Here is a 23,980-nt window from a genome sequence, read left to right on the forward strand (position 1 = left end):
TCTTTGACTGGTTCTGTCTTTATTTTATTTTGTGTGTTTTCAAGTCTTTAATTTAATATTCAGGTTTTCAAGTTTGATATTTTTTGTCTCATTTTATTCTTTCCTCATTTCAATGTCTTTTCAAAAGACCCTTTTTTTTTCTTCTGTCCTTTCTCGAAGCTGCGTATGTTTTAATTTACCCCTCGAGACTTTGCTTTGCTCAAGGGCACCGAGGCAGACGGCTTCCAACCCGCAGCCATGGCAACAGAGGCAGGCCCGTTACCATGGTTACCCCCAGAGAAAGAGGGGGAGAGGGGCAGAGCGAGTCTGTCGTTCATTCCTCCCCTCTTGTTCACGTCAGTTCAGGTTTCTGAGGCTGACAGGATTATAACCTGACATGAAACACACACACACACACACACACACACACACACACACACACACACACACTGAGTCTGTGACATTGAGAGAAAATGGAACTGAAGGCTGCAGAGTCACAGTAGAAATCAGACGCTATTTACCCTGGAGCGCACACACACATTCAAACACACACTCTGACTGACTGAGATCCACTATAGGAACACACACACACACACACACACACACTGCAGCTCTCTGTCCTGTGGATTTCAGGCACAGGATGAAAGTGTGTCTGAATCTGGGGATTCAACAGCAGAGTAAACGTGGACGAGTCTTTCACACACTTAATAAAGGTCTTTTTAACCCTGGTTAAAAGTTCACTCGCCCGAATAATCAGGTTCTCCTGCTGAAATCCAGCTGTAATATCCTGCGCCGCCGTCATGGATACCCCCCCCCCCCCCCGGCTCGGACTCATCCCTCCAATAAATTTGCCCAAGTTTTAAATCACTCACAACTTGCTGGTGGATTCAGCGCTCGGGTGGGAGCGACCTGATGAGACATGAAATGAACTGAAATCACATCCCATCATAAAGTCAGTGAGTTACTTAGTAAGTTAAGCTTCATTTATTCATAAGGACCTGAGGGCAAATTACTTTTTTATGTCATTACAACACAATTCAGTCATACAAAGCAAAAAATTATCATTACTCTTAACTCAGTGCTGGCGGCAATTTACTGGATTTATTCCATTCATTAAAATTCTTGTTCACGATATGAAAGTCGAGTTCTTAACGTCACCAGCTGCAGTTTACATGAGTTTAACAGGACGGACTGTTGTTGTTGGGAGTCGCAGCACAAGTCTCCAGACTTTTCATTATTCCACACTTCGTCTTTGTGTGTTGTCGTCTGAGCTTCTCAGTTTTTCGTGGCTGAGTTGATGTCGGTGCACGTGAGTCGCTCCCTGTGAAACCGTTCGATGGCTGCAGCTCCGACTGGAAGTGACGTGAACACGACGTCCTCGGTGAGGGCAACGACACCGGAGACAGATCTGTCCTGAGTGAACCCGGCGTGTCAGCAGCGAGAGAAGTAGATGACTTCTTTCATTTCACACAAAGACACCGATGACCCAAAGTCCTGAAATCGATGCCTGAACCCAAACCCGAACGCGGGGTACAGAGGCTCAGTGAACGTGGATTTGAACGTGTGGAGGTGGATCAGTGCGACAGAGGACACTTTGTAGAAGGACAGAATGCCGGCCTGAAAGTCCAGGAAGACTGCCACTCTGTCCGAGGCTGGAGAGAACCGAGGCCGGACGTGTGAAACTTTGTTTCCGTGCCTGACGGAGAAGTTAACGTCACTGTGACACAGCAGCATCCAGGAGTGGTCGTTCGCACCGAGACAGCTGTCGGCACCCTCTCCTTTGCGGATGATTCTTTTGTACGTCACCGCAATATAAGCCAGGCCATTCCACTTGACCTCCCAGTAACAGCGGCCAGTCAGTCCAGTGCTCCCCAGCACCTGCAGCCAGCAGTCGAATCTGTCCGGGTGGTGACCGTACGGCTGCTTCTCTTCCACGGTGGTCACCGTCCGGCAGCCGTCGGACAGTTTGAGGTTTTTCTGTGCTGAGTTTTCATCCAGGACGAGTTCACAAACATCTGAAGGTTTAAACAAGACGAGAAACTGCAGCAGTTAATCAACACGTCTACTGCGGATAACTTAATGTAAGAGTTCACACAAAGAGGAAAACAGCCTGACTCTGGCCGAAAGTAAATAAAAGTTAAACTTACATTTCTTCAGACCAGGACTCAGTCTTTGCTCTCCACAATAGTCGAAGCTTGAGGAAGAAACATAAAGTCATAATCAACCATCAACTCCTTTTCAGTGAGGCGTCGTCCGTTTCTTCATTTACACGTCTGTTCAGTAACTGTGAGTGTGAGTTCATACTTGAGAGTTTCCAGTGGATGGTTTGGATCCTGCAGGAGAGCGGACAGCACTTTCACTCCAGAGTCTCCGGGATGATTGAAGCTCAGGTCCAACTCTTTCAGGTTGGAGTGTTCGGACCTCAGGGCCGAGGCCAGGGCAGCGCAGCCTTTCTCTGAGATCACGCAGCCTGACAGTCTACACACACATTTATATGAAGAATTCTTTTAAAATCGTTAAAGCAGTGAATTTCCCGCCGAAACAGTTTTCTCGGAGAATATCTGGAGGAACAGGTCCAGACATTGTCCGCGGTTGAACTTAACCTTCGGCGGATGTCAACCAGCTTGTAACGGTCACCAGATGATCAAACGAACGAGCTCTTACCTGAGAGTTTGCAGGACACAGTTTGGACTCTCCAGTCCAACACAAAGAAGCTTCACTCCTGAATCCTGCAGGTTGTTGTCACTCAGGTCCAGCTCTCTCAGCATAGAGGACTCAGAGCTGAGCACTGAAGCCAGAGCCTCACAGATGTTGTCCGATAGATTGCAGCTACTCAGCCTGAGAAGGTATTGGTCGGATAAAACTGTTTAAATAAAGTGATACAATCCCGTAAGGATTTAGGTTGTTTGTCTACTTACAGTGATTTGTTGGAGGCCTTGACCACTGGTATCAGTCTGAGGAGACCCTCCTCTGAAGGACAGTATTTCTTCAAGTCAAACACCTCCAGCGTGTCTTCCGATGACAGCAGGATGAAGACCAGTGCCGACCAGTGAGCCGGAGAGAGATCGCTTGTGGACAGACTTCCTGAACTCAAGTTCTGCTGGATCTCCTTCACTAAGAAATCATCTCTGAGCTCATTAAGACAGTGGAATAGATTGATGCTCCTCTCTGGGGATATGTTCTCCCTTATCCTTTTCTTGATGGACTGGATCGTGTGTTGATGGTTGGTCTGAGGGAACCCCTTTGACGTATTCAGCAGACACATAAGGAGATCCTGATTGGTCTGCAGAGAAAGGCCCAGAAGGAAGCGCAGGAACAAGTCCAGCTGCCCATTTGAACTCAGCGCTTTCTGAATTGCAATCTCGTGGACCTCTGTCATGGTTTTTCTCCTGCAGAGCGTACACAGATCCTCCAGTTTTAGCTTTTGCTCCAACAGTACGTTCTTGTTGTCGTTAATGAGTGACATCACAACATGAAGGGCAGCCAGATACTCCTGAAGGGTCAAATGGACGAAGCGGAACATCCGCCCCTTATCGGTGTCCTTCCACTTGCGCACCTCTTTAAAGACCTCTGTGAACACTCCAATGTTCTGCGACACTTTGCGGAAATTAACGCCACTGTCCCTCAGATCTTTCTCATAGAAGAGGTTGCCTTTCTCCAAATGGTCGAATGCTAGTTTTGCCAAGGACTTGATGTACCGGATGCTCTTTTTTTTGCCACATCGCTCTCCTGTCAGCGTGATTTGATACATCAGGAATTCTGTGTACATCTCCGTCAACGTTGTGGGCAGATCTATGTTCGTTTTGGTTTTCAAAACATCCTGCAAGACTGTAGAGGTGATCCAGCAGAAAACTGGGATGTGACACATGATGAATAGGCTTCGTGATGCCTTGATGTGGGCGATGATTCTGCCGCATTGTTCCTTATCGGGGAACTTCTTCTTGAAGTACTCCTCCTTCTGTGGATCAGTGAATCCTCTCACCACTGTCACTCTTTTGATAAAATCTCGATGGATCTGACCGGCTGCTGCAGGTCGTGTGGTTATCCAGACCCGAGCGGAGGGAAGCAGATTCCCACTGATGAGCGCAGTCAGCAGGACCTCCAACGAGGACGACTGTGTCACATCAAAATCAACCGGCTGAGGCTCAGCTCGCATCAAATCCATCTGAATGCGGCTTTCATCCAATCCGTCCAACACAAACAGGAGTTTATATTGACTATTGTTAAAGTCGCGGCTTCCGGATGCCTGTAGTTTTGCAAAGATAACGTTAAGATCTTCCTCGGTGATGGCTTTGGTTTCCCAGATACTTCGATGAATCAGCTCGGCCAGACTCAACCTTTTTCCCTTCAGTAAATTCAGTTCGCTGAAGCTAAAGGGAAATATCAGATGCACGTCTTGATTCTTTCTTCCCTCGGCCCAGTCCAACACAAACTTTTTCACAAGGAATGTTTTGCCAATTCCTGCAACTCCAGTCGTCAGCACTGTTCTTAAGGGTTTACCAATGGGGCTCTTGAAGATGTCACTGGGGTCGATGGGTTTCACTGCTGCCGTCCTTGAGTTCCTGATCAGCATGATCTCATGCTGTTCGTTGATGTGTATTTCCCCCCCGTCTGTAATGTACAGCTCTATGAAGATGTCTTCCAGGCACTGCTCCTCTGTACTCTCGGCCATGCCCTCTTGAACACACATAAACTTGCTCTGGAAATTAGTCTGTATCGTGCGTTGAAACTGTTGGATCTGTTCTTCTAGAGGCTGTAGCACGTGCATCTCCACATCTGCAAGAAACAAAACGAACAAATTCGACCGATGCTTGTGAGACAGTTTCATTTTTCAAATAAATAAGCTGCAAACATTGAAGGTAAGAACGGCCTTGTAACCCCAGTCGGTGAATTTTTACGAGCCAGACATTTGCTTTTATTAATACATAACATTAAATTCCTGGATGGTCGGGTCTGGCCCCCTGTGATCGTTACGAAGCTCTCACGAACTTACTTCCTCTTCTCATCATGTTGGCCTCACAAAGAACATCTTTACCTTCAGCTCTGCTGTCGGCTGGAGGGTGAGGAAGAGGAGCAGCCTGCGGTGCAATGGACGAAGCTCCTGTGTCTTATTCCAAAAAAGAAGATGAAGATTTTTTTACATTCGCAGAAACATTATTCCACTTTTTTTCTTCAGAATGTGTTTTGAAGAATTTCTCTTTGTGTTTCCACAGCTTACCTTTTAGTTCTGACCTTCTGTCTGACAGATACTGCACCAGCTCAATCATGCTCATCTTCCCCAAAACCGTCTCAGCCATCTCCACAACGTGATGGTTGTATTTCTGCACCATCACTGTCACAGTTTCCAGCCTGTCTGCCGTCTCCAGTTTGTACTTCGGGATCGGGGCGAAGCTGCTGTAGATCTCCGGCAGCTGCAGGTACCACTTGAAAGTCTTAAAATCGTCATGTCCCAACTGTTCCAGGGTTTCCAGAAGCAGCTCCTCCACGGTCACCATCGCTGCGTCACTTACTGAAGCTTCTGTTTCCAGCAGCTCGACCTGTTTCAAATGAAACTATTCTTTCCAGTCAAATGTTAGACTTTTCTTCTTCCTCCTCCTTTGTCAAACCTCTTCTAACAGTGTTATCAGCGTTCATAAAAACCGGTGCGTCACGCTGCCAGTAAAGAGTCAAAGTCCTCACTGAAGCTATATAACGCCCAGGTGGGAAATTCACACAGTCACAAGCCATGGAGCAGTCAAAGGTTACATCTATCACAGATTTTCTCTACAGGACTTAAACTAGGCTGTAGATTTCCTCCCTCAAATGTCTTCGTTCATTCCCCTCTGGTGGTGTCTCTGCGTAACGCTGCAGGAAACTTCATCCTGCTACTTTTTACCGGCTTTTTTATTACTTCAAATTTTTCATCACGGTGGAAATTAGCTTCTGAGGCCCACCGCCCACAGAGATCGTGCATCCACTGCACCTCTGTCCATCCCGGGCGAGGGATCCTTCACATGTGGCTCTCTCTGAGGTTACAGAGGATGTTACACCTTGCTGAGGCAAATTTTGATTTGTGAATAAAGCGTTACACAAATAACATTTTATTGATCGACCTCAGATGAGCAGAAGATGAAGCAGATAGACTTTCTGCCTGATTCTGAAAATCTCAGCCGTTTCCCGAACATGGCCTCTGAATCTCTGCAGAGTCGACGTTTGGATTGTTGTGTCTTGTTGCTCGTGTGTGTGGTGTTTATCTCCCTCCGCTCCATGTATCTGCTGATTGCTGCTGACACACACACACACACAGTCTTGACACTACAATAATTATTACACACAGGCACACTCACAGAGAGCAGGGGTGTCAGATTAATAGGTGCCTCAGGCTGCAGATAAAACTGTAATCATCCATCAGCTCTGACTGCTGATATTCTCCATTAATAATCACACACACTTCGTCTGTCGTCTGTGTTTCTTCTTCTCTGAGGAAGAACCAATTTGCTCTGAACATTTCCATTGAACGCTGTCGTCAGCTGATTGGCTGAGAAAAGGCTGAACGACGAACCATCAAAGTGCCGCAGAGCGTTTTAAAACTCCAGTTTGTTTGCTACAAAACATTTTTAATTTAATGATGTGATTAAATACAAAGTGGATCTTTGAAGGAAAAGTTTAAAGATACAGTTATTAGTGTTGGATAAAATGCCACTGTGACCTGGACAGCAGCCGCTTAGCTTAGCTTAGCACAAAGACTGGAAACAAAGGGAAACATGAGCCCAACCTCGTCTGAATCATCAATAGTTTAATAAATAACTGATAATGATAATAACTTTATCTGAAGTTTTTTAAAACAGCAGTTGTTCCTGACGGTCAGTTCAGCCCTGAGGTCAATATAATTCTGACGTATTTATACTTTACTGTTTTTATCTGACTTTAAATCATCAGTGCACAATATCAAACTTTATGACAGAGTGGTTTTAGTAAGTAGCACAGTAACATATGTAATGAATAATCATCACGACGAGAGAATGAATTCTGTCTTAAAGTTATATTATTTTATAACACAACACATTGTGCGTTGTTCACAGTTGAGTAGACGAGAGAACAGGAAAGTCTGAAGTCATGCTAGCACCCTCTAAAGGCCACTTTACTCATTACACCCTAGAGCAGCAGTATTTAGATCCTTCACTGAGGTCAAAGTAATGATACCACATTTCACAATACTCCATTACAAGTAAAAGTATTTCAAGATTATAATCAAGTAAATGCATTTGAACAAATACTGAATACAAGACTGTTTGACTGTTATACTTCTATATACTGTTAAAGTATTACCTTTCTGAACGATTTAATTATTTCAAATATCTTACATTGTGCGATACTTCATGATGAGAACAAACATATATCAGGACTCATGAGAGCAGACATTCTCAGAAGAAGATGCGAGCGGTGGAAAGTGAACCTGCGGCTGCAGAACGCCCCTCACCATCAGAGGATAGAGAAAGTGTAAATCTGCTTAACAGACTTTGGCTTCGTGCAACTTTAATGTGAGGAGCTGCAGTGGAAACTCTGCTGACATTACAGAGAGCTGCAGAGCCGTGTGACTGACAGGCTGTGTGACTGGTGCTGGATTTACTTGAAGTTTGTAGTTAACCTGCCGCAGGGTTCGTTCTACATTTCTAGTATCAGTGCAGGTACAAGACCAACGAGTCTGACAGCGTTTTACTGGAACTGCATTTATTTCATATTAAGAGTGTGCAGACATGCTGGTGGATCTATTACGTCAACACGTTGTCATACTCACAAACAACGTCACGATTTACTCAAAAACATAAAAAGAAAAAAAACCTTTGGATTAGAACAAGTAGGAGGAATCGACATGAGCAAAATGTGAAGTAAAAAAACTTTAACAACCTTAAAATGGCCAAATGAAATGTTTCATGAGACATATCGATTAAAATGACTGAAACCAAACCTGCAAAATAAAGATCATATATGTTGAATAAAACAGCAACAAGTGGACGATGGCAGATTTAAGATCGTGTTTGGAAATGTAGAAGTGAACTGTTGCAGCCAACAGCACATTAATGAGACGTGGACAGATTCTCTGGTTGACTTGTTCCCAGTGAAATAACTGAGAGAGCTGAGTTCCTCTGTGTTCTGCTCGTGGAGATGATTCCATCATAATGTAATGAAAGCTGTAATTAATCAACCTCTGGTTCGTTGAAGTGAGATGAATGTACTTTTAAATGTCTGTACTCTCTGCATCCTCCCAAAACTACATCTCAAAGTCTGTACAGGCTTGATGGATTATGGTAATGAGGCCAGGTGCATGATGGGAGAGGAGATGAGTGTGTTAGGGGGCTGGTTGTTAGGATATGAGGCAGATTATGGAAATGTGATGGTCTGGAATTCAGATTTCTTCTGCCGCTCAAAGACTTAGAGTCTTATCTCAAACAGATTAACTCTGATCTGTCTCTCTTCTACCTGTCTGTCCTCTTTCTGTCTGTCTGTCTTCCACGGTGTCTCTCCCTCCGTCTCTCTCTCTCTGTCTCTGCTCAACAGTTTCCTTCTCGACAAGGGAATCAGAGAAACGTACTTTTTCACTTTGGTCCCGTGATCTCAATAAAAACCTCTTCAATGCTTCTTTTGAAAATCCTCTCACCTCTTGACCATCGAAATCCAGCTGAGGCCGATTCTTTTTATAAACTCCGCTAATTTCTGTCTCAAAGTTTAAACAGACTCTTTGTTTTCAGGTAAATGGAAGATTTTTTTTTGGGCTCCAGAGAAAACGGGTGAATCAGCGTTGCCATGTTTTACAAAATGAGATTTCAATTACAGGGAGACAGATGAGTGTATCAGTGATGTTGTACCTGTCCATCTTCCCTGCAGCTTCATTAACTTCCTGTTTCTGAACCTCGCCTCTCATCTCCTTGACCGTGTCTTCTTAAATGAGCTGTCAATCAGCCAGCCGCCCCCCCGAGGCACAATTACTCCGACGTTATTACCTCAACGTACAAGACGGAGGATTAAAAACACTTTCTGTGCTGAAACCGCAGAAGACTGCACCTGACGCAGAGCGAGGGAAACCACAGAATACTGATTCAACTTTGATACAACTGAGAGAGGAGAAGACAGACGCCTCTGAAGACAGTCATTGTTCATGTGTTTTCACAGTTTAGATATGAAAAGGGGATGATCTGTGGTTTAATACCAACAAAATATGATCATAGATTTACACCAACAAAAGCCAAACTGAGACTTTGCTCTTCAGACTTCTTAAACTCCTTCCAGGACTCAGACGACCTCCTCAAGGTCAGTTCTAGTCTCCTCGATCCAGTTAAAGAACCCTGACAATCCCCTGCACCTTCTTCAAACACTTCCTCAAGGACCCTGAAATCTCTACAGACACAAACAAGTTCTCTGACAAACCAGTCAAAGACTCGATGCTGCTTACAACCTCTGGAGATCCTTCCAAAACCACTCCCTACTCAAGGCCTCCTGCAGCCTCCCTTTAGAACCCAACCCTTTGTGCTGACATCCTTCAAGGACCCTTAACCTGTTTAAAGACCCCGCGTCCTTGTCAGAGGCACCTCCGGCCTCCTCAAGATCTTCCACAATCACTTCTAGAGCTTCTTCACTGAGCCCACAACCTCTTCACTGACGCAACGTTTCAACCTCCAAGGACTCAAATGTCCTCATGGACTCCTACAACGTATTCAAGGACTCAAAGACCCCAGAGCCTCTATTTATATACTCATGTATTTACTACCAGTACTTAAGTGCAGCCTCTAAATACAGTGCCACTAAGTAGAAGTGAATATTTAAGATTGTGCCTTAAAAATATCATTTTATTTTGGGTTGTGATGAAATTTGATGTGTTGTAGTTTAGAGCTGCAGCCAGGAGATGGCGCCGAAATGCTACGTGGAGTCAGAGTCTGAAGTTTCACAAACACTTTCTGTCACAATCTGTCTTTCTGTTTTTATTCTTACAAAATACATGAACCCCCGTATCTGTCAATGGACATTTAAAGTTGAACACAGGATGAGAATCAAGCAGCTTTGTTTAGATTCAATAACAATTCTTTAATTTACTATTTTATTTAAAAATCATCCAAAATACGGTTTGTATGAAAACCTCAAAGTAAAATTCAATCAATATATTAAGAATATGATGTGACTGTCAGACTCTGATGTGATGAATAAGTGTCATTCTATCTGTCACTGTCTTTTTATACTGAGCAACAAAGTTCAGTATTTAAAAGTCCATAAAAAACTTGATTGAAATCTGCTGATTTTAGCTGTAAATGCCACAAAACTCTATTATAAGTATATTAACAAGTTTTAAACATTTTAAATTAGGATTAAAAAACAGTACATTTACATAAAACCTCCTGAAGGACAGTTTCTCAAGACCCAAGCACCTCCTCTGCGTCTCTAACTCCCTGAAGGACAGAGACCCTCACTGTTCAACCTCCTCCAGGACGCTCTCATTCTCCTCAAGGACCCTGAACCTCAGTGTGTACTTCTACAACCTCCTCAGAGATTCCTACTACATCTTCAGTGAACACAGCCATGCAACTTTTCTCAATTAGTCCCACATTCTCTTTAAGGATCCTTAAAACCTTCCTACAACCTCCTGAAGGACCAAACATCCGACACCCTACAAGGTCTGCAACCTTTGCAAAGAGCCCACCCTCCTCCTCCTCCTCCTCCTCCTCCTCCTCCTCCTCCACCTCTGGAGGGGTTGAAGTTATATTTGTGCTCTTGAAAGTTCAACGTTGAAGGAAAAGGTTAGCGTCCATTTTGGTTTTTTACTACGAATCAAAACTTCTCCTGCAGAAATTCTACATCTTTAATGATCATGTTTATTTTTAATTAAATCGTTTCTGTTGATCAGAAGTTAGAAGTTTAATGTGAAGGAGGTAAAACACACACACACACACACACACACTCACACACACACACACAGACACACACTCACACACAGACACACACACATGCACGCACATGCACGCACGCACGCGCACACACACAGTAAGCTCCGCCCCTCACAGACCGGCAGAGCCGCTGATGTAAAACTAACATTCATTGAAAGAAGCGACGCGGACTCGTCTCGTGCTTCGGTTTGTTCCGCTCGGTTCGGTTCGGTTTTGTTCGGTTCCGCTCGATGATCCACCGACAGGTTCGACGTGTGACGGTTGCTGTCGATCAGAAATCGACCGAATCGATCGAACAGCTTCTTCAGGAACGTTCGTCTGTAAGAAGTCACGTGCTGGAGGTGAGAGACACTGATAACTTTACGAGTTATTTTATTCTAATCAATAATCTTCTATATTATACACTCACCTGTGATATTAATAGTATTTCACTGAATGACCTGTTGTTCTCTGCAGCATCTGTAACATTAACATTCCTGCGCTGGGTTGATCTGCTTTATTATCCTTATATCATAAGATGAACAAAGTCAAACTAAAAGTGTGTAGATGATTAAAAACTGTTCTCTAGGAGAAGAAGGAACATCCACGTTAAACATTAAACTAGAAGAAACTAAAAATACTTTTTTCAGTGCTTTGTAAAACTTTAAATAATGTAACTTAAACAACTCTAGTTAAACATTTACCTGTAAAAGCAAAATAAAGCAAAGTTCAGTCACGGTCACATATTTGATGTGGATCATTTTATACTGACTCATTTTCAGACGTTCAGACAATAACTGAACAACGAACTCAAGTTCCAATGAGAAGTTGATATAACCGAAGTCGATGAGCTCAGAAATAAAAGTGAATTAATCAGGTGAAGTAAATAAATCAACTTGAACACACTCAAACTAAAGCAGCAGCTGAAGCTCTCACAGCGTTTCAGCGAGTCGTCCGCAGCTCCTCTGACAGTGACGCTGACGAGTTAGTGAAGTGAACAAACTCTGAGAAAGTTGGTCGAGGGACCTTCAGACGCCACAAACTGCTGCTCACACCTTCAATTACTGTCTCACATCACAACAGTTGAATTCCTCAGAGGCTGAACAGGAGGCCGCAGCACGAAGAGGTTCAGCCGCTGTGATGGATTATGTTCATGTTCCATTCCTTCAATACCTCGTTCACTATCATCATCGTGTAAAACAGGAAAAACTTCTTTATATCTGATCTGAGGCTGGAAACTGGTTCAACAATCAACCATCAAAATACTGCAGATCGCTGATGAACAGATTCATGTGGAGGAATTACGAGAAAAAAACATTTTCTCTGTAAATTAGAAAATGTTTGAAACTTTGGAAACAAAAAAAAAACATATTTTGCCTGATTTACTGTTTGATAATTAATAAAAACAAAGATCTAACAAACTGATTAAACCATCCTACAAATAAATAAATCATAAATGTGTTTATTCTTAGAGAAACTGCTCAGGCAGTGTTTTTATTTAAAAAACTCATGAAATCCTCAGAAAAGAGAAAAACGTTTGTTCACACATTTGGTTTCGCATTAAAAAAGTAATTGTGACTAAATGAGCAACAATCAGATTCGAGATCCGACAATAAATCTAATATTTAATATACATTCGTCTTTATAAGAACGAGTTTCCCACGTTAACCTGACGAACATTCAGTTGTTATTCTTGTCGTTTTTTTCACACTCTTTGTTTTCTCCTCCTACAGGCCACGCTGCAGTGATGTCATCGCTCCTCTTCCTCCTCCCCTTCCTCATCCTCTCCCCCGCCTCGTCGCTGGAGTTCCGTTACCACAACAACAACGAGGTCGAGCAGTACCTCCTCCAGATCGTTGCCTCCAACCCCGACATCACACACTTGTACAGCATCGGCCAGTCCGTCAGAGGTGCTGCTACTCAACATCACTTTACTCGTTAATGATTATTAGTATTATTATTAATCAGTTCATTTAATGCTAGAAAGAAATGGAAATATTCTCTGCTCGCTTACGTAAAATATAAAAATCTCTCTCCAGGTATGAGGGAACAATCAAAGTTTCTTGGAATCACCGGTCGGTGAACTTTCCTCCGGTCCGCAGCATGAACATGAATTATTTTAATTCAGACCCCGACCTCTTGCTGAACCCGACCTGGTCGTTTTGTCCTCACACGTAACCGAACCACGTCCGTCCCGTACGCTTTACTGCATATTTAATATTGTAACCATGACAACCACGCTTCTGTACGCCTGCCACCATCAGCTCAGGACGTTTTCAGAAAGTGTCCAGAGAAGTACGAGCTCTGCTGCGGAAAGATCATTGTGTCGTTGGCGTCGGCCCTCATCACCAAAAGATCTGGAGCCTCCTCGTCTTTCCAAGTGGACGTCTTCGTCTTCTACGTGCTCGGCTCCTCTTCTTCGTCCTGAGAGATTTGCGTTCTTCCAGTTTCACGTCCGACACGTGTTAGAAACCTCAGAGACACGTCCGCTCGCTCACTGAGAAGGTTCCAGATGTTCTCAGTAATAATGTGACTCACACTGACGACAACATGTGATTTGCAACACAAATGGTTTTTGTCCTGCAAATTTAAAGGAAACATATAGAGAGAGGAAGTTTAATTTACACACACACACACACACACACACACACACACACACACACACACACACACACACACACACACACACACACAAGATGACTGACTGATAAAGTATCAGGTGTCAGTGACAATAGCAACCATGACTGTGCCCGAGTGTGTGGCTGTTGGTGTTGGGATCATATAACAGGACCACAAATTGAGGTTAATTTAATCTGGGACGACTTAATCTGGCTAATCACACACACACACACACACTGAGCTAATCTGAGCTAATCTAGGACACCAGCTGGCCTGCGTCCAGACCTGTGTGTGTGTGTGTGTGTGTGTTTGTGAGTGTGTGTGAGTGTGTGTGAGTGTGTGTGTGTGTGTGTGTGTGTGTCTCAGACGTGCTGAGGCCTGCACTCCTTCATTCATTCATCTGCTGCTCTGACACATGTGTTCATGCATGGAAACTTTTGCTTCTCTGAAAAACCAACACCAAACATGGTGTGTGTGTGTGTGTGTGTGTGTGTGTGTGTGTGTGTGTGTGATGATCCTGTTGCTAAGTGACTGACAATAACGCACCATCATCAGCAGAGTTTTAATTGTTTTTGTGCTTTGAGGTTAAAAACCTGCAGAACTAATGACACTAAAACTAAAACACGTCATGAAATTCCAAACGTAGCCAAACCTCGACTGTAGCAACAGAACGTTTGTCATCAGTATTACGCAAAATCAGATTTCCACAAAATGTGTTGGATGAAGACCTAACACAGTCAGCGTCTGCCGAGCGAACGCCGGTTAGCCTCCGATCTCGAGGTTTCGTTGGCGACTTCCAAAATGTGTTGACGAGCGTAAAATCAATGTAAAGATCCTGTGTCGTGAACGAAGCTTCAGCTCTAAGGCTTGAGGGACACTGTGGGACACTGTAGTCCAACAGGTTGAGGACATTAAACCTGGAGCTCTGTGTGATCAACAACGTTACTGCAGTTAATTTAGTGTCACACAGAGTCACAGCTTGAGAGAATATTATTCTCAGGAGAAACAAACCAGATGTACACAGTGTCACATGTCACATGTCACATGTATGAACGTTGACACTGAGTTCCTCTCGTCTCTCAGGTCAGAAGCTGTGGGTGTTGGTTCTGGGTCTAAGTCCTCGGAGTCACACCCTCGGAATCCCAGAGTTCAAATATGTGGCCAACATGCATGGAAACGAGGTGAGACACACACACACACACACACACACACAGACACAGACACACACACACACACACACAGACACACAACAGGGCCCCTCCCTGTCGACAGGAAGCTGGAATAAAAAGAGACTAAAGAGATCAACAAAAGCCATTGAAAGTCAGACTCTCTCACTTTTGTATTCAGACGACAGACTGCGTGTGTGTGTGCGTGTGTGTGTGCGTGTGTGTGTGCGTGTGTGTGTGTGTGTGCGTGTGTGTGTTATCCTGATGCAAACGGACAGTGCGCTGAGTCAACATTAGAAAACAAATGTATTGATTCATGTATTCAGCAGGAAAGTAAACGACAGGAAAGATTCTCAGCTGCTGCAGAAACTCAGGTAAACGTCTGTTCCTGTTCACTTTACTTCAGATTCAGTGAAACCAAGTGAACAACATTATTATATCGAACAATCGTCCACGTGTACGACTCCTCTTCTTCGACCGCACATATTTAAATTCTTCCAGTTTCTCGTCCGTCACGTGTTAGAAACTTCAACACTGTGAGTGTTCCGTCTGTTTCTACCAGGAGAGTTCAGGAGTTCCTCTCCGACGTTCTCACATCCAGACTCTCCAGATCGTTTCAGGAAGAGTTGAGCAGCTTGTGAGTTTGTGCAGCTGATGTTTGGTGTCATCACTTCCTGTATCTCTGACGAAGACGGACCGTGATTGTTTGAGCTGCTCCAGATTCACAACCTGACACCAGCTCCGTTAACGTGGTGACTTTGAGGAAACAGGGAGGAAACTTATCACGGTGGGAAAAATCAGAGACGAAACTTTAGAACCGCCGCCTTCGATAATTCAATGACATCACAACCATCGGTTCTTAGTTCAGCAAATTTATAATCTAATCTTTTTTCTTTTTTTTTTTTCTGATGAAACTAAACTAATGTGAAGTAAAAAATAGAATGAATGTGATCAAATCTCTGTTAAGAGCAGTGTCAGGGAAACTCTGAGACCACCGACCAGCATCTGGTTACCGTGGTAACAGGCAACGGCTGATCGCACTGCGTGTGAGAGTGTGAGTGTGTGTGTGTGAGTGTGTGAGTGTGAAAGTCAGTGGAAATGTCCTTAAATAGACGAAGTAACGCCTGGACACACAGACACACACAGTCAGCGGAGTGTGTCGGTTCAGAGGAAAACTTCCAGAAAGAGGCCTTTTCACTGCGTCCACACACACACACACACACACACACACACACACACACACACACACACACACACACTTAACAGCAGGAATGTAGCCTCGGTGGAAAAGCTGAAAAAGGTGTCGTGCAGAGATCGTTGTCTGTTGTGTGTGTTTACGTGAGCAGTTCCCACAAAAATGACTTTGAGTTTATTTCCTGCGACGCTGGCGACCAAACTTAATGACCTCGTTTACACCGAGACGTGTCATCGGGCCTGAGACGTGTCGACAGTGACGGAGATAGATTACGTTATATTTTAATCTTTTTATTTCGGGCCGAAGCCGTCGTTACCAACAAGGCTCGTTTGTACTCGGAGAGGTTTCCTGCAGTTTGTGAGGACGGAGTGCGTGTGGACAGATTTTGAAGTAGCTCGTCTCATATTCAAGAGGAAAAAAAGAGAAGTTATGAAATGTTAGCTTGAAGTGCGACGTCTCGTTAAAGGAAAACGAGAATTCCTCCAGACGTGTCCTTCCAGCTCCAACGTATCCCATGATTCATTGCACTTCAGTGACAAACAGGTTTTTCAGAGGTTTCTGAATGTTGCTGCTCAGCCGAACACGAAAATCATGTTTTCAACATCTTTAATCCACCCAAGAATATTTTCGTTCGTAGTTTTGTTGCTAGGCGACGACTGCAACAGCGAACAAGCTAATTTCAGTCGGTCCAACACGGTGAACAACGTCGGCTGCCAGGACCCGGTCACATCTTCTCTGTAGTTGTTTATATATATATGTGTGTGTGTTGGTTTGGTTGTAGTTGCTTAGTTACAGAAGATTCTATGATGGTGAAAAGTACGATTTAGCGAGTTGTCCTCCACCTGTCGACACTGTGTGTGTGTGTGTGTGTGTGTGTGTGTGTGTGTGTGTGTGTGTGTGTGTGTGTCCGACAGGAAATGAGGGCGAGCCAGGTTTCCTGTATTTTCCCAAAGACCTCACTCTGTTAGTGTCTCTGCGGCGCTTCTATCGTCCCCCCCCCCCCCCCCCCCGCCCCCACCAGCCCTGCACTCACTCTAATGCACGGAGACGTAAACAACGCTGTTCCGTCCTGTCGTCTAAACTCCTCCCACCACTGATGTCACTGTTGATTCATTGATTCTGATACCAAGTTAAAAACGAACTCACTCTGTATTGAGTTCTGTCAGCTGGCATCGGTTTGTTCTAAAGTTTTATAGAAGTGAAGTCCATTAACTTTCATTTATTAACACTACGACAAGTTTGAACTAAACTGGAGAGGCGACTGTTTTATTTCTACCATTGTCGCCTAGCAACAAAGCTGCAGTCTTTTGTCTTGTGCATCATCATCCGCTGTTTCACTGAGCTGAAGCTGATTCTTGTGTTTTAAAGTGCAAACATCGGATATTCTGGTTTCGTCAGTTGCCGCCACCGTCATCTCGTTCTCTTCCGTTTGTCTCGAAGCACAATGAATCCTGGGATACGTCGACACATCACGTGTGGAACAAACACACACGACCTGTTCGTCACAGGAACAAGTTGGTTTGAATGATTTATTGAAGATAATAAATTCCTCTGAAGGTCCCGAGCGAAGGAAAACAAACGGGCGTGTTGTTTGAGTGACGGCAGCAGAGAGAGAAAAGGGAGAGACCGTTCAGACGAGTGATGGAGGAAAACAAAATGATGGCCGGAGGCAGAGCGAGTCCAAACGTGTGTGTGTGTGTGTGTGTGTGTGTGTGTGTACATTTCCCACCCTTCTCTCTTTCTCCCTCCTGAGGTTTTCATTCATTCACAGAGTTTTTCTTCTTCCTTGAGGAAAACAGTGTCTGATTCATCTCTCGATTCCTCGCTGACTCACCACATCACCTCCTCCCCCGCTCGCTCTCTCTCTCTCTCTCTCTCTCTCTCTCTCTCTCTCTCTCTCTGTGTGTAAATACAGACGAGAGACATCCTGTCACGTCTGTGTTAGTTTGTGTAGATTTTAAAAGACTCAAGTTTTAATCAAATTAACCAGAGAAAACTTCACTGCACTTTTAAGTAGATTTATCTTTGTACAAATATAAACAGAGTTAATTCTATTTACAATAAACTCTCAGTTTGATGTTCAGATATTTTAACCGCTTGCACTTGAAACTCACTCAGTCCCTGCTTGTGTTTAGACTCACTCAGCTTGTCAAACTGTGCACTTGAGCTCAGATGTTTTGTCTCTTGCGCTCAGATTTCCTGTGCCTGTAATGTCCGCTCTTACTCTCTAATCACATGTATATAGTGAGTTTGCCACAACGAGGGCGAGGCAGTGTCAGTCGTGATCGCCGCACCTCAAAACATCTTGGTCGAGCAATTTGGACAGACGTGTTCAAGTCCAAGACCGGAATCTGACAGCAGAGGTTTCACACGAACACAGAAGCAGTGTTAGCAAGAGGAGAAGAGCTGAAGCAACAAAACATCTGCAGAGTTTGAGCACAAGCAGAGCAAATCTAAACACAAGCAGGATTGTGATTAATAGCAGTGTTTCGAGTGAGAGCATAAAAAAAGTTTGAGTCCGGCTCAAACTGAGAGACTCTCGAAATGGTCTTGAATAAAAAGAAGGAAAAACTAATTACAGGGTGAAGACTTGGTTGAGTTCAGGCTGAGTCTCCAGGAAATAAACCCGAGTGTGTGTGTGTGTGTGTGTGTGTGTGTTTGTGCAGGTTCTCGGCCGAGTGCTGCTGCTCCAGCTCATCGACGACCTGGTGCGTGGTTACCGCAGCAATGAATCATGGTCGCTGCAGCTGCTGAACAGCACTCGCATCCACATCCTCCCAACGATGAACCCTGACGGCTTCAACGAGGCTGGCACTCACTGCCAGTACAACCAGGGCAGGTACACACACACACACACACACACACACACACACACACACACACACACACACACACACACACACACGCACACACGCACACACACACACACACACACACACACACACAGAGTCCAGTGGAACAGCAGGTAAAAGCTGTTCCTGAAATGTAAAGAATGTCTGAGAACCTCAGAGACTTTGAGCTTCCTCATGACGTCACCGTGGTTTTACTGAACTCTTATCAACCTGCAGTCGAAGTCGTCCTGTGTGTTTACGTTGGTTGTTTGTTTGTGTTTAACTCCGAGCGATGACATCACTCTGCCTCCCGTTTAAATGTTTCCGGCTCCAAGTGTCGCACGAGTCGTCGAGTTTTTAAAGGAGGACAGGAGACAGATGTTTAAAATGAAGATGATGGAAAATTATTTTTACTTCATAAACCAACAGATGGGAACTCGGAAAATTCATGTGTCATATGTGTACTTGTATATATGTATATACTTGTACTTCTATCTGTGGGACAGTTGCAGCGTCAGGTTTGTTTCCTGAGAAACTTCCAGAGAGCTGCTTCAAGGTTTTAACACAATACATCATGTCAGTCTGTGTGTGTGTGTGTCCACATGTCAACATAAGACTTTAAATACTTAAAGACGAGACATCCGACGCTCCAACGCCCACAACGCATTGATGAGCAGGAAACACACACACACACACGCACACACACACACGCACTGTAGATCAGTATCTCACACAGATTGAAGTCTTAAGTAAAAACATCTTAAGTGTCTCATTAAAAGTGTTTTGACTTTTTCTAATGTACTGTAAACTCTGTGTATTTGTATTTGCTCACTTCCCATGAAAAAAAAAAACAGGTCCCTGACTCACATGCTGTAAATATTGTGTGTGTGTGTGTGTGTGTGTGTGTGTGTGTGTGTGTGTGTGTGTGTGTGTGTGGTCTGAGACTCAGTATATTGTGATTTATTAATATTGAAATAAAACCGATTTGAATTCTCGGCTCCGCTACAGATTTACTTCGGGATATAAAGTGTAAAACTCCTCCAGCAGGAGGCGATGAAGAGTCCCTGTGTGTGTGAACAGTAAACGTTCACGTGTCTCGTCTGTTTCAGGTTCAACCATAACGGCGTCGATCTGAACAGGAACTTCCCCGACGCCTTTGCTGGTCTCCAACGGCAACAGCAGCCTGATGACGAGAAGAGCGAGGCCGAGGTCGGTGATGAGTCACAAAAACTAATTCTATATTATTAGAATGAACTTGTTAAAACAGAAGCGTCAGACAAATCCGATCAAAGAGGAAAACTACATGTTGTGACTAACTTGGATTCATCTCTGTATTAATTGTTATTTGTACTTTGCCCAAACATTCCATGAAATAAGATTATAAAAGATTCAGCAACACGTGTTGGGATCAGCTCATGTCAGCTGAGGTTGTTTTTAATTGAACGTCACGTCTGGAGTAAAATGTTCCGTGGCTGTGATGCGTCACAGGTCCGGGCTGTGATTGGCTGGTTGGAGACTGAGACTTTCGTTCTCTCTGCAAATCTTCATGGAGGAGCTCTGGTGGCCAGTTACCCCTACGACAGCAGTGACGGGGGTAAACACACACTCACTCACACACACACACACACACACTCACACACACACACACACACACACACATTTTTCTAAGATGAGTTTTTGGCTTTTTCTTTAAACCAAGATGGCGCTGAAGGAAAAGTCAAACTGAGGCTTCAGAGCAGCAGCTCACAAACCAACGGGCGACGTCACGTTTGATAAACGTCTGTGTTTTTCAGGCAGCGAGCAGGTGGGCGGGGCCAGCATCGCCCCTGACGACGACGTGTTTGTCTACCTGGCCAAGGTGTACTCCCACAACCACGGCTCCATGCACCGGGGGGACAGCTGCGACGGAGCATCATTCGTGGACGGCATCACCAACGGATACCAGTGGTATCCTCTGAAAGGTCATTCTCTGCCCCCGAGGGTTTTTCGATCAAAACAGAAACAAAAGATGGAATTTGATGACGTTGTCTTCCGTTGAGGAGCCGGAGCGACGGATTCAATCCGTAAAAACGACAGAATAAAGCAGCTGAATGATAAATATGGTCCTGGAGGGGCCGCGAGCCCAGCTGCTGCTCACGTTTGTTACTCTTAACACTTGAGATCCAGATGTTCAGGAGGTTTTTACCAGGAGCTGAATTATCTTCAGAGGTTCTTCAAAACAAAGTGACCTGCAGATGAAATCCAGGAGAAACTAAGAGAACAGCAACGTGTGGTTAAAGTTGTGTTTCTCTGTCTGGTGTTGACGTTGTGACTGTGTGTGTTGTCAGGTGGGATGCAGGACTACAACTATGTGTGGGCTCAGTGTCTGGAGTTGACTCTGGAAGTTTCCTGCTGTAAGTTTCCTCCAGTCGGAGAACTTCCTGCTCTGTGGGCGGAGAACAGGAAGTCGCTGCTGGCCTTCATCCAGCAGGTCCACCTGGGTCAGTACCTGTCTGTCTCCACACCTGTCCGTCTGTCTCTGTCTGTCTGTCTCTGTCTGTCTGTCTCCACACCTGTCCGACTGTCTCTGTCTGTCTGTCTCTGTCCGTCTGTCTCTGTCTGTCTGTCTCTGTCTGTCTCTGTCTGTCTGTCTCTGTCTGTCTGTCTCTGTCCGTCTGTCTCTGTCTGTCTCTGTCTGACTGTCTCTGTCTGTCTGTCTCTGTCCGTCTGTCTCTGTCTGTCTCTGTCTGTCTGTCTCTGTCCGTCTGTCTCTGTCTGTCTCTGTCTGACTGTCTCTGTCTGTCTGTCTCTGTCCGTCTGTCTCTGTCTGTCTGTCTCTGTCCGTCTGTCTCTGTCTGTCTCTGTCTGTCTGTCTCTGTCCGTCTCTGTCCGTCTGTCTCTGTCTGTCTCTGTCTGTCTGTCTCTGTCTGTCTGTCTCTGTCCGTCTGTCTCTGTCTGTCTCTGTCTGTCTGTCTCTGTCCGACTGTCTCTGTCCGTCTTTCTCTGTCTGACTGCACACCTGTCATCTGTTTGTGTTCAGGGGTCAAAGGTCGCGTGTTCGACGGCTCTGGGGTGCCGGTCCAGAATGCACTTGTGGAGGTCAAAGGTCGTAAGAACAAGTGTCCGTTCAGAACCAACCGACACGGAGAATACTTCAGGCTGCTGCTGCCTGGAAACTACAGCTTCACAGTAAAACACACACACACACACACACACACACACACACACAGTGACCTCTAGTGGTAGAACTCTGCTCATTACAGTTACACACTCATGTGACACTCTGGTCTCTTTGATTGACAGGTGACGTACCCGGGTCACAAGGTTCTGACGGAGACTCTTAACGTCCCGTACGGTCCCGACCTCTACTCCGCCATGAAACACGACTTCCTGCTACAACGCGCCCAGGCTAATTCCACCCAGGCTAACCTCACCACAGTCACCCCCACCCCCACCTGCAACTACACGTTAAACCTGGAGGGAAGCGGCGCCATCACCAGGCCCACATGGACGGGGCTGAGTGCGGGGCTCGTGTTTGTGGCGGCGCTCAGATCCGTGACTGACTGAAGAGAATCGAACAACAAGAACACGTTGGTCAGGTTTTCCTCTCACCCCCTCAGCTTTGTCACCAGGGTGAGCGAGGCTGGATCAAAAAGCAAAGGTCACGACAGGAAGTGGCGAAGGTCGCGTCCCCCGCGTCCTCACGAAGCGGTCGCCGCTGGACGCTGAGGAACAAATTGGGGAAAAAGCACACGTGTACATTTGAAAGAGAACATTGGCCAGAAAAGGTTTAAACCCAGAGATGAGGACGTGAAGTCGTCAGAAAGGATCCTGGTGACCGACACGCGTCTGAACTCCTCTGAGGTGCGTTAGATTTTTACGACGGCCGAGCTCCTGGTGTCTGAGTCATCAGACGAGTTCACACAAGAGTCTCCTGCTTGTTTCATCACAGTCACTCCTCCGGTGGTTTTTACGTCTGACGGATGCTGAGATGCAGATTCATCCAAACTTTACAACTTGTGTTTCTCTGAGTTTAAAAAGTTTCTCACTTTAAAGCACAACGACAGATTCTGTTGCTCACATTGATTCTAACGTGCTTTTTTTATATTGATAAAATCACACTGAAACTAAATTCACTTTAAATTCACAAGGAAACACAATTATGTCCATTGAATAAATCATATAACCAAAAAGATATAATAATGATAATGAATATTTAACTGATATGAACATGAATAAAAAGAATTTATTTGAAAATATGAGAAGTAAGATTAAAAGTAACTCAAAGGCTCCACCTGGTGGCAGAAGCTTTGCAGCACATCAGGAAAATACACAGTTATGAACATTTAAAACAAACGTTACTTGAGTAAATGATGAAAAACAAATGTTTCCTGAATATCAAGGAATTAGCTTGATCACGAATAAACTGTCAACTTATAGAAACATAACTTTAAATATAATTATCCGACAAAACAAAGTACTTGTACACATTGAAAAATGAGAGTAAAAGTAGTTTGAATAAGTCTGAAGCTTCTTTTTGAAGCAGACTCACAGATGTGAACTGAGACGACTGTACACAGTACGTGCAGTATTTATACACAGAATATATATTTCAGACAGCAGCTGTCATTCCTGTTTATAACGGGGGGTCAGAGGTCAGCGTGCGTCCTCGGCTCAGAAACTCAGCGGCCTTCAGGTTTTTATACTTTTCTACTGTTTGATATTAAATTGTGTTCGATGTTGTGGCGTCTGAAAGTCCATGTGTTGATTTTATCTCTGACGGGAGTTGATTATGTGTCGAGGTCCACAGGCCGTGATAACCTGGAGGTCCATGTGCCTTTAGGTTCCTAAGTGTGAGCATCAGGTCTATAGGTCAAGATCTAATTTGAGCTGACGCCAAGTATCTGTTTCGAATTCAGAGGAAATGGGAGATCGGGTGAACCAGATGTGTTTTTTCAAGATTACGACGACAACTCTCCCGACATAAACGAGGAGTCGGAGCTGTGAGCGGCTCTGGATCTCTCTCCAGGCAGACTGCAGTGTTTGTGTTGATGCTGAACTTCTTGTAATAAACTTTTTATTCAAGCGAGACGGCGTCAGCGGAGATTCCTTCATCGTCTTCACATCATCGCCGCTCAACATACAGCAATGTTTAGAGATGAAATAAAGATCCTTGGTGTTGAACGTGGAGCGACTGCAGGTCACGGAGAAAACCTCAGACCTTCTTGAGTCTGATGTTTGGTGCATGAAGCTCATCACTCTGACAACATGTCATTTTATTTTGAAGAACTCATTTCAGCCCATTTTAGGAAAGTGTGT

General features: G+C 44.6%; 2 protein-coding genes across 3 annotated transcripts; one reads left to right on the forward strand and one right to left on the reverse strand.

The window, feature by feature from the left end:
• Positions 1 to 930: 930 nt before the first annotated feature.
• Positions 931 to 5,598, reverse strand: LOC109643749 (protein NLRC3-like). 2 transcript variants are annotated; one of them, XM_069519585.1, is made up of 7 exons: positions 5,198 to 5,598; positions 5,015 to 5,086; positions 2,898 to 4,755; positions 2,644 to 2,817; positions 2,284 to 2,457; positions 2,127 to 2,173; positions 931 to 1,994 (listed from the first exon to the last, which is right to left on the reverse strand). In XM_069519585.1, exons 1-7 carry the CDS (start codon positions 5,472 to 5,474, stop codon positions 1,411 to 1,413), a joined length of 3,186 nt encoding a protein of 1,061 aa, XP_069375686.1. In that variant the 5' UTR covers positions 5,475 to 5,598; the 3' UTR covers positions 931 to 1,410. The 2 variants fall into 2 exon arrangements, with proteins under 2 accessions (XP_069375686.1, XP_069375685.1); XM_069519584.1 differs by having other exon boundaries at positions 944 to 1,994; positions 4,973 to 5,086; positions 5,198 to 5,595.
• Positions 5,599 to 11,019: 5,421 nt separating this feature from the next.
• cpm (carboxypeptidase M) lies at positions 11,020 to 23,403 on the forward strand. Its single transcript, XM_069519589.1, has 10 exons — positions 11,020 to 11,233; positions 12,605 to 12,781; positions 14,574 to 14,671; positions 18,518 to 18,690; positions 19,792 to 19,891; positions 20,171 to 20,276; positions 20,476 to 20,643; positions 21,010 to 21,162; positions 21,702 to 21,850; positions 21,965 to 23,403. Exons 2-10 carry the CDS (start codon positions 12,619 to 12,621, stop codon positions 22,226 to 22,228), a joined length of 1,374 nt encoding a protein of 457 aa, XP_069375690.1. The 5' UTR covers positions 11,020 to 11,233; positions 12,605 to 12,618; the 3' UTR covers positions 22,229 to 23,403.
• The last annotated feature ends 577 nt before the right edge of the window (positions 23,404 to 23,980 follow it).

This window comes from Paralichthys olivaceus, chromosome 23 (genome assembly GCF_024713975.1).
Source record: "Paralichthys olivaceus isolate ysfri-2021 chromosome 23, ASM2471397v2, whole genome shotgun sequence".
Classification (NCBI taxonomy): Eukaryota; Metazoa; Chordata; class Actinopteri; order Pleuronectiformes; family Paralichthyidae; genus Paralichthys; species Paralichthys olivaceus.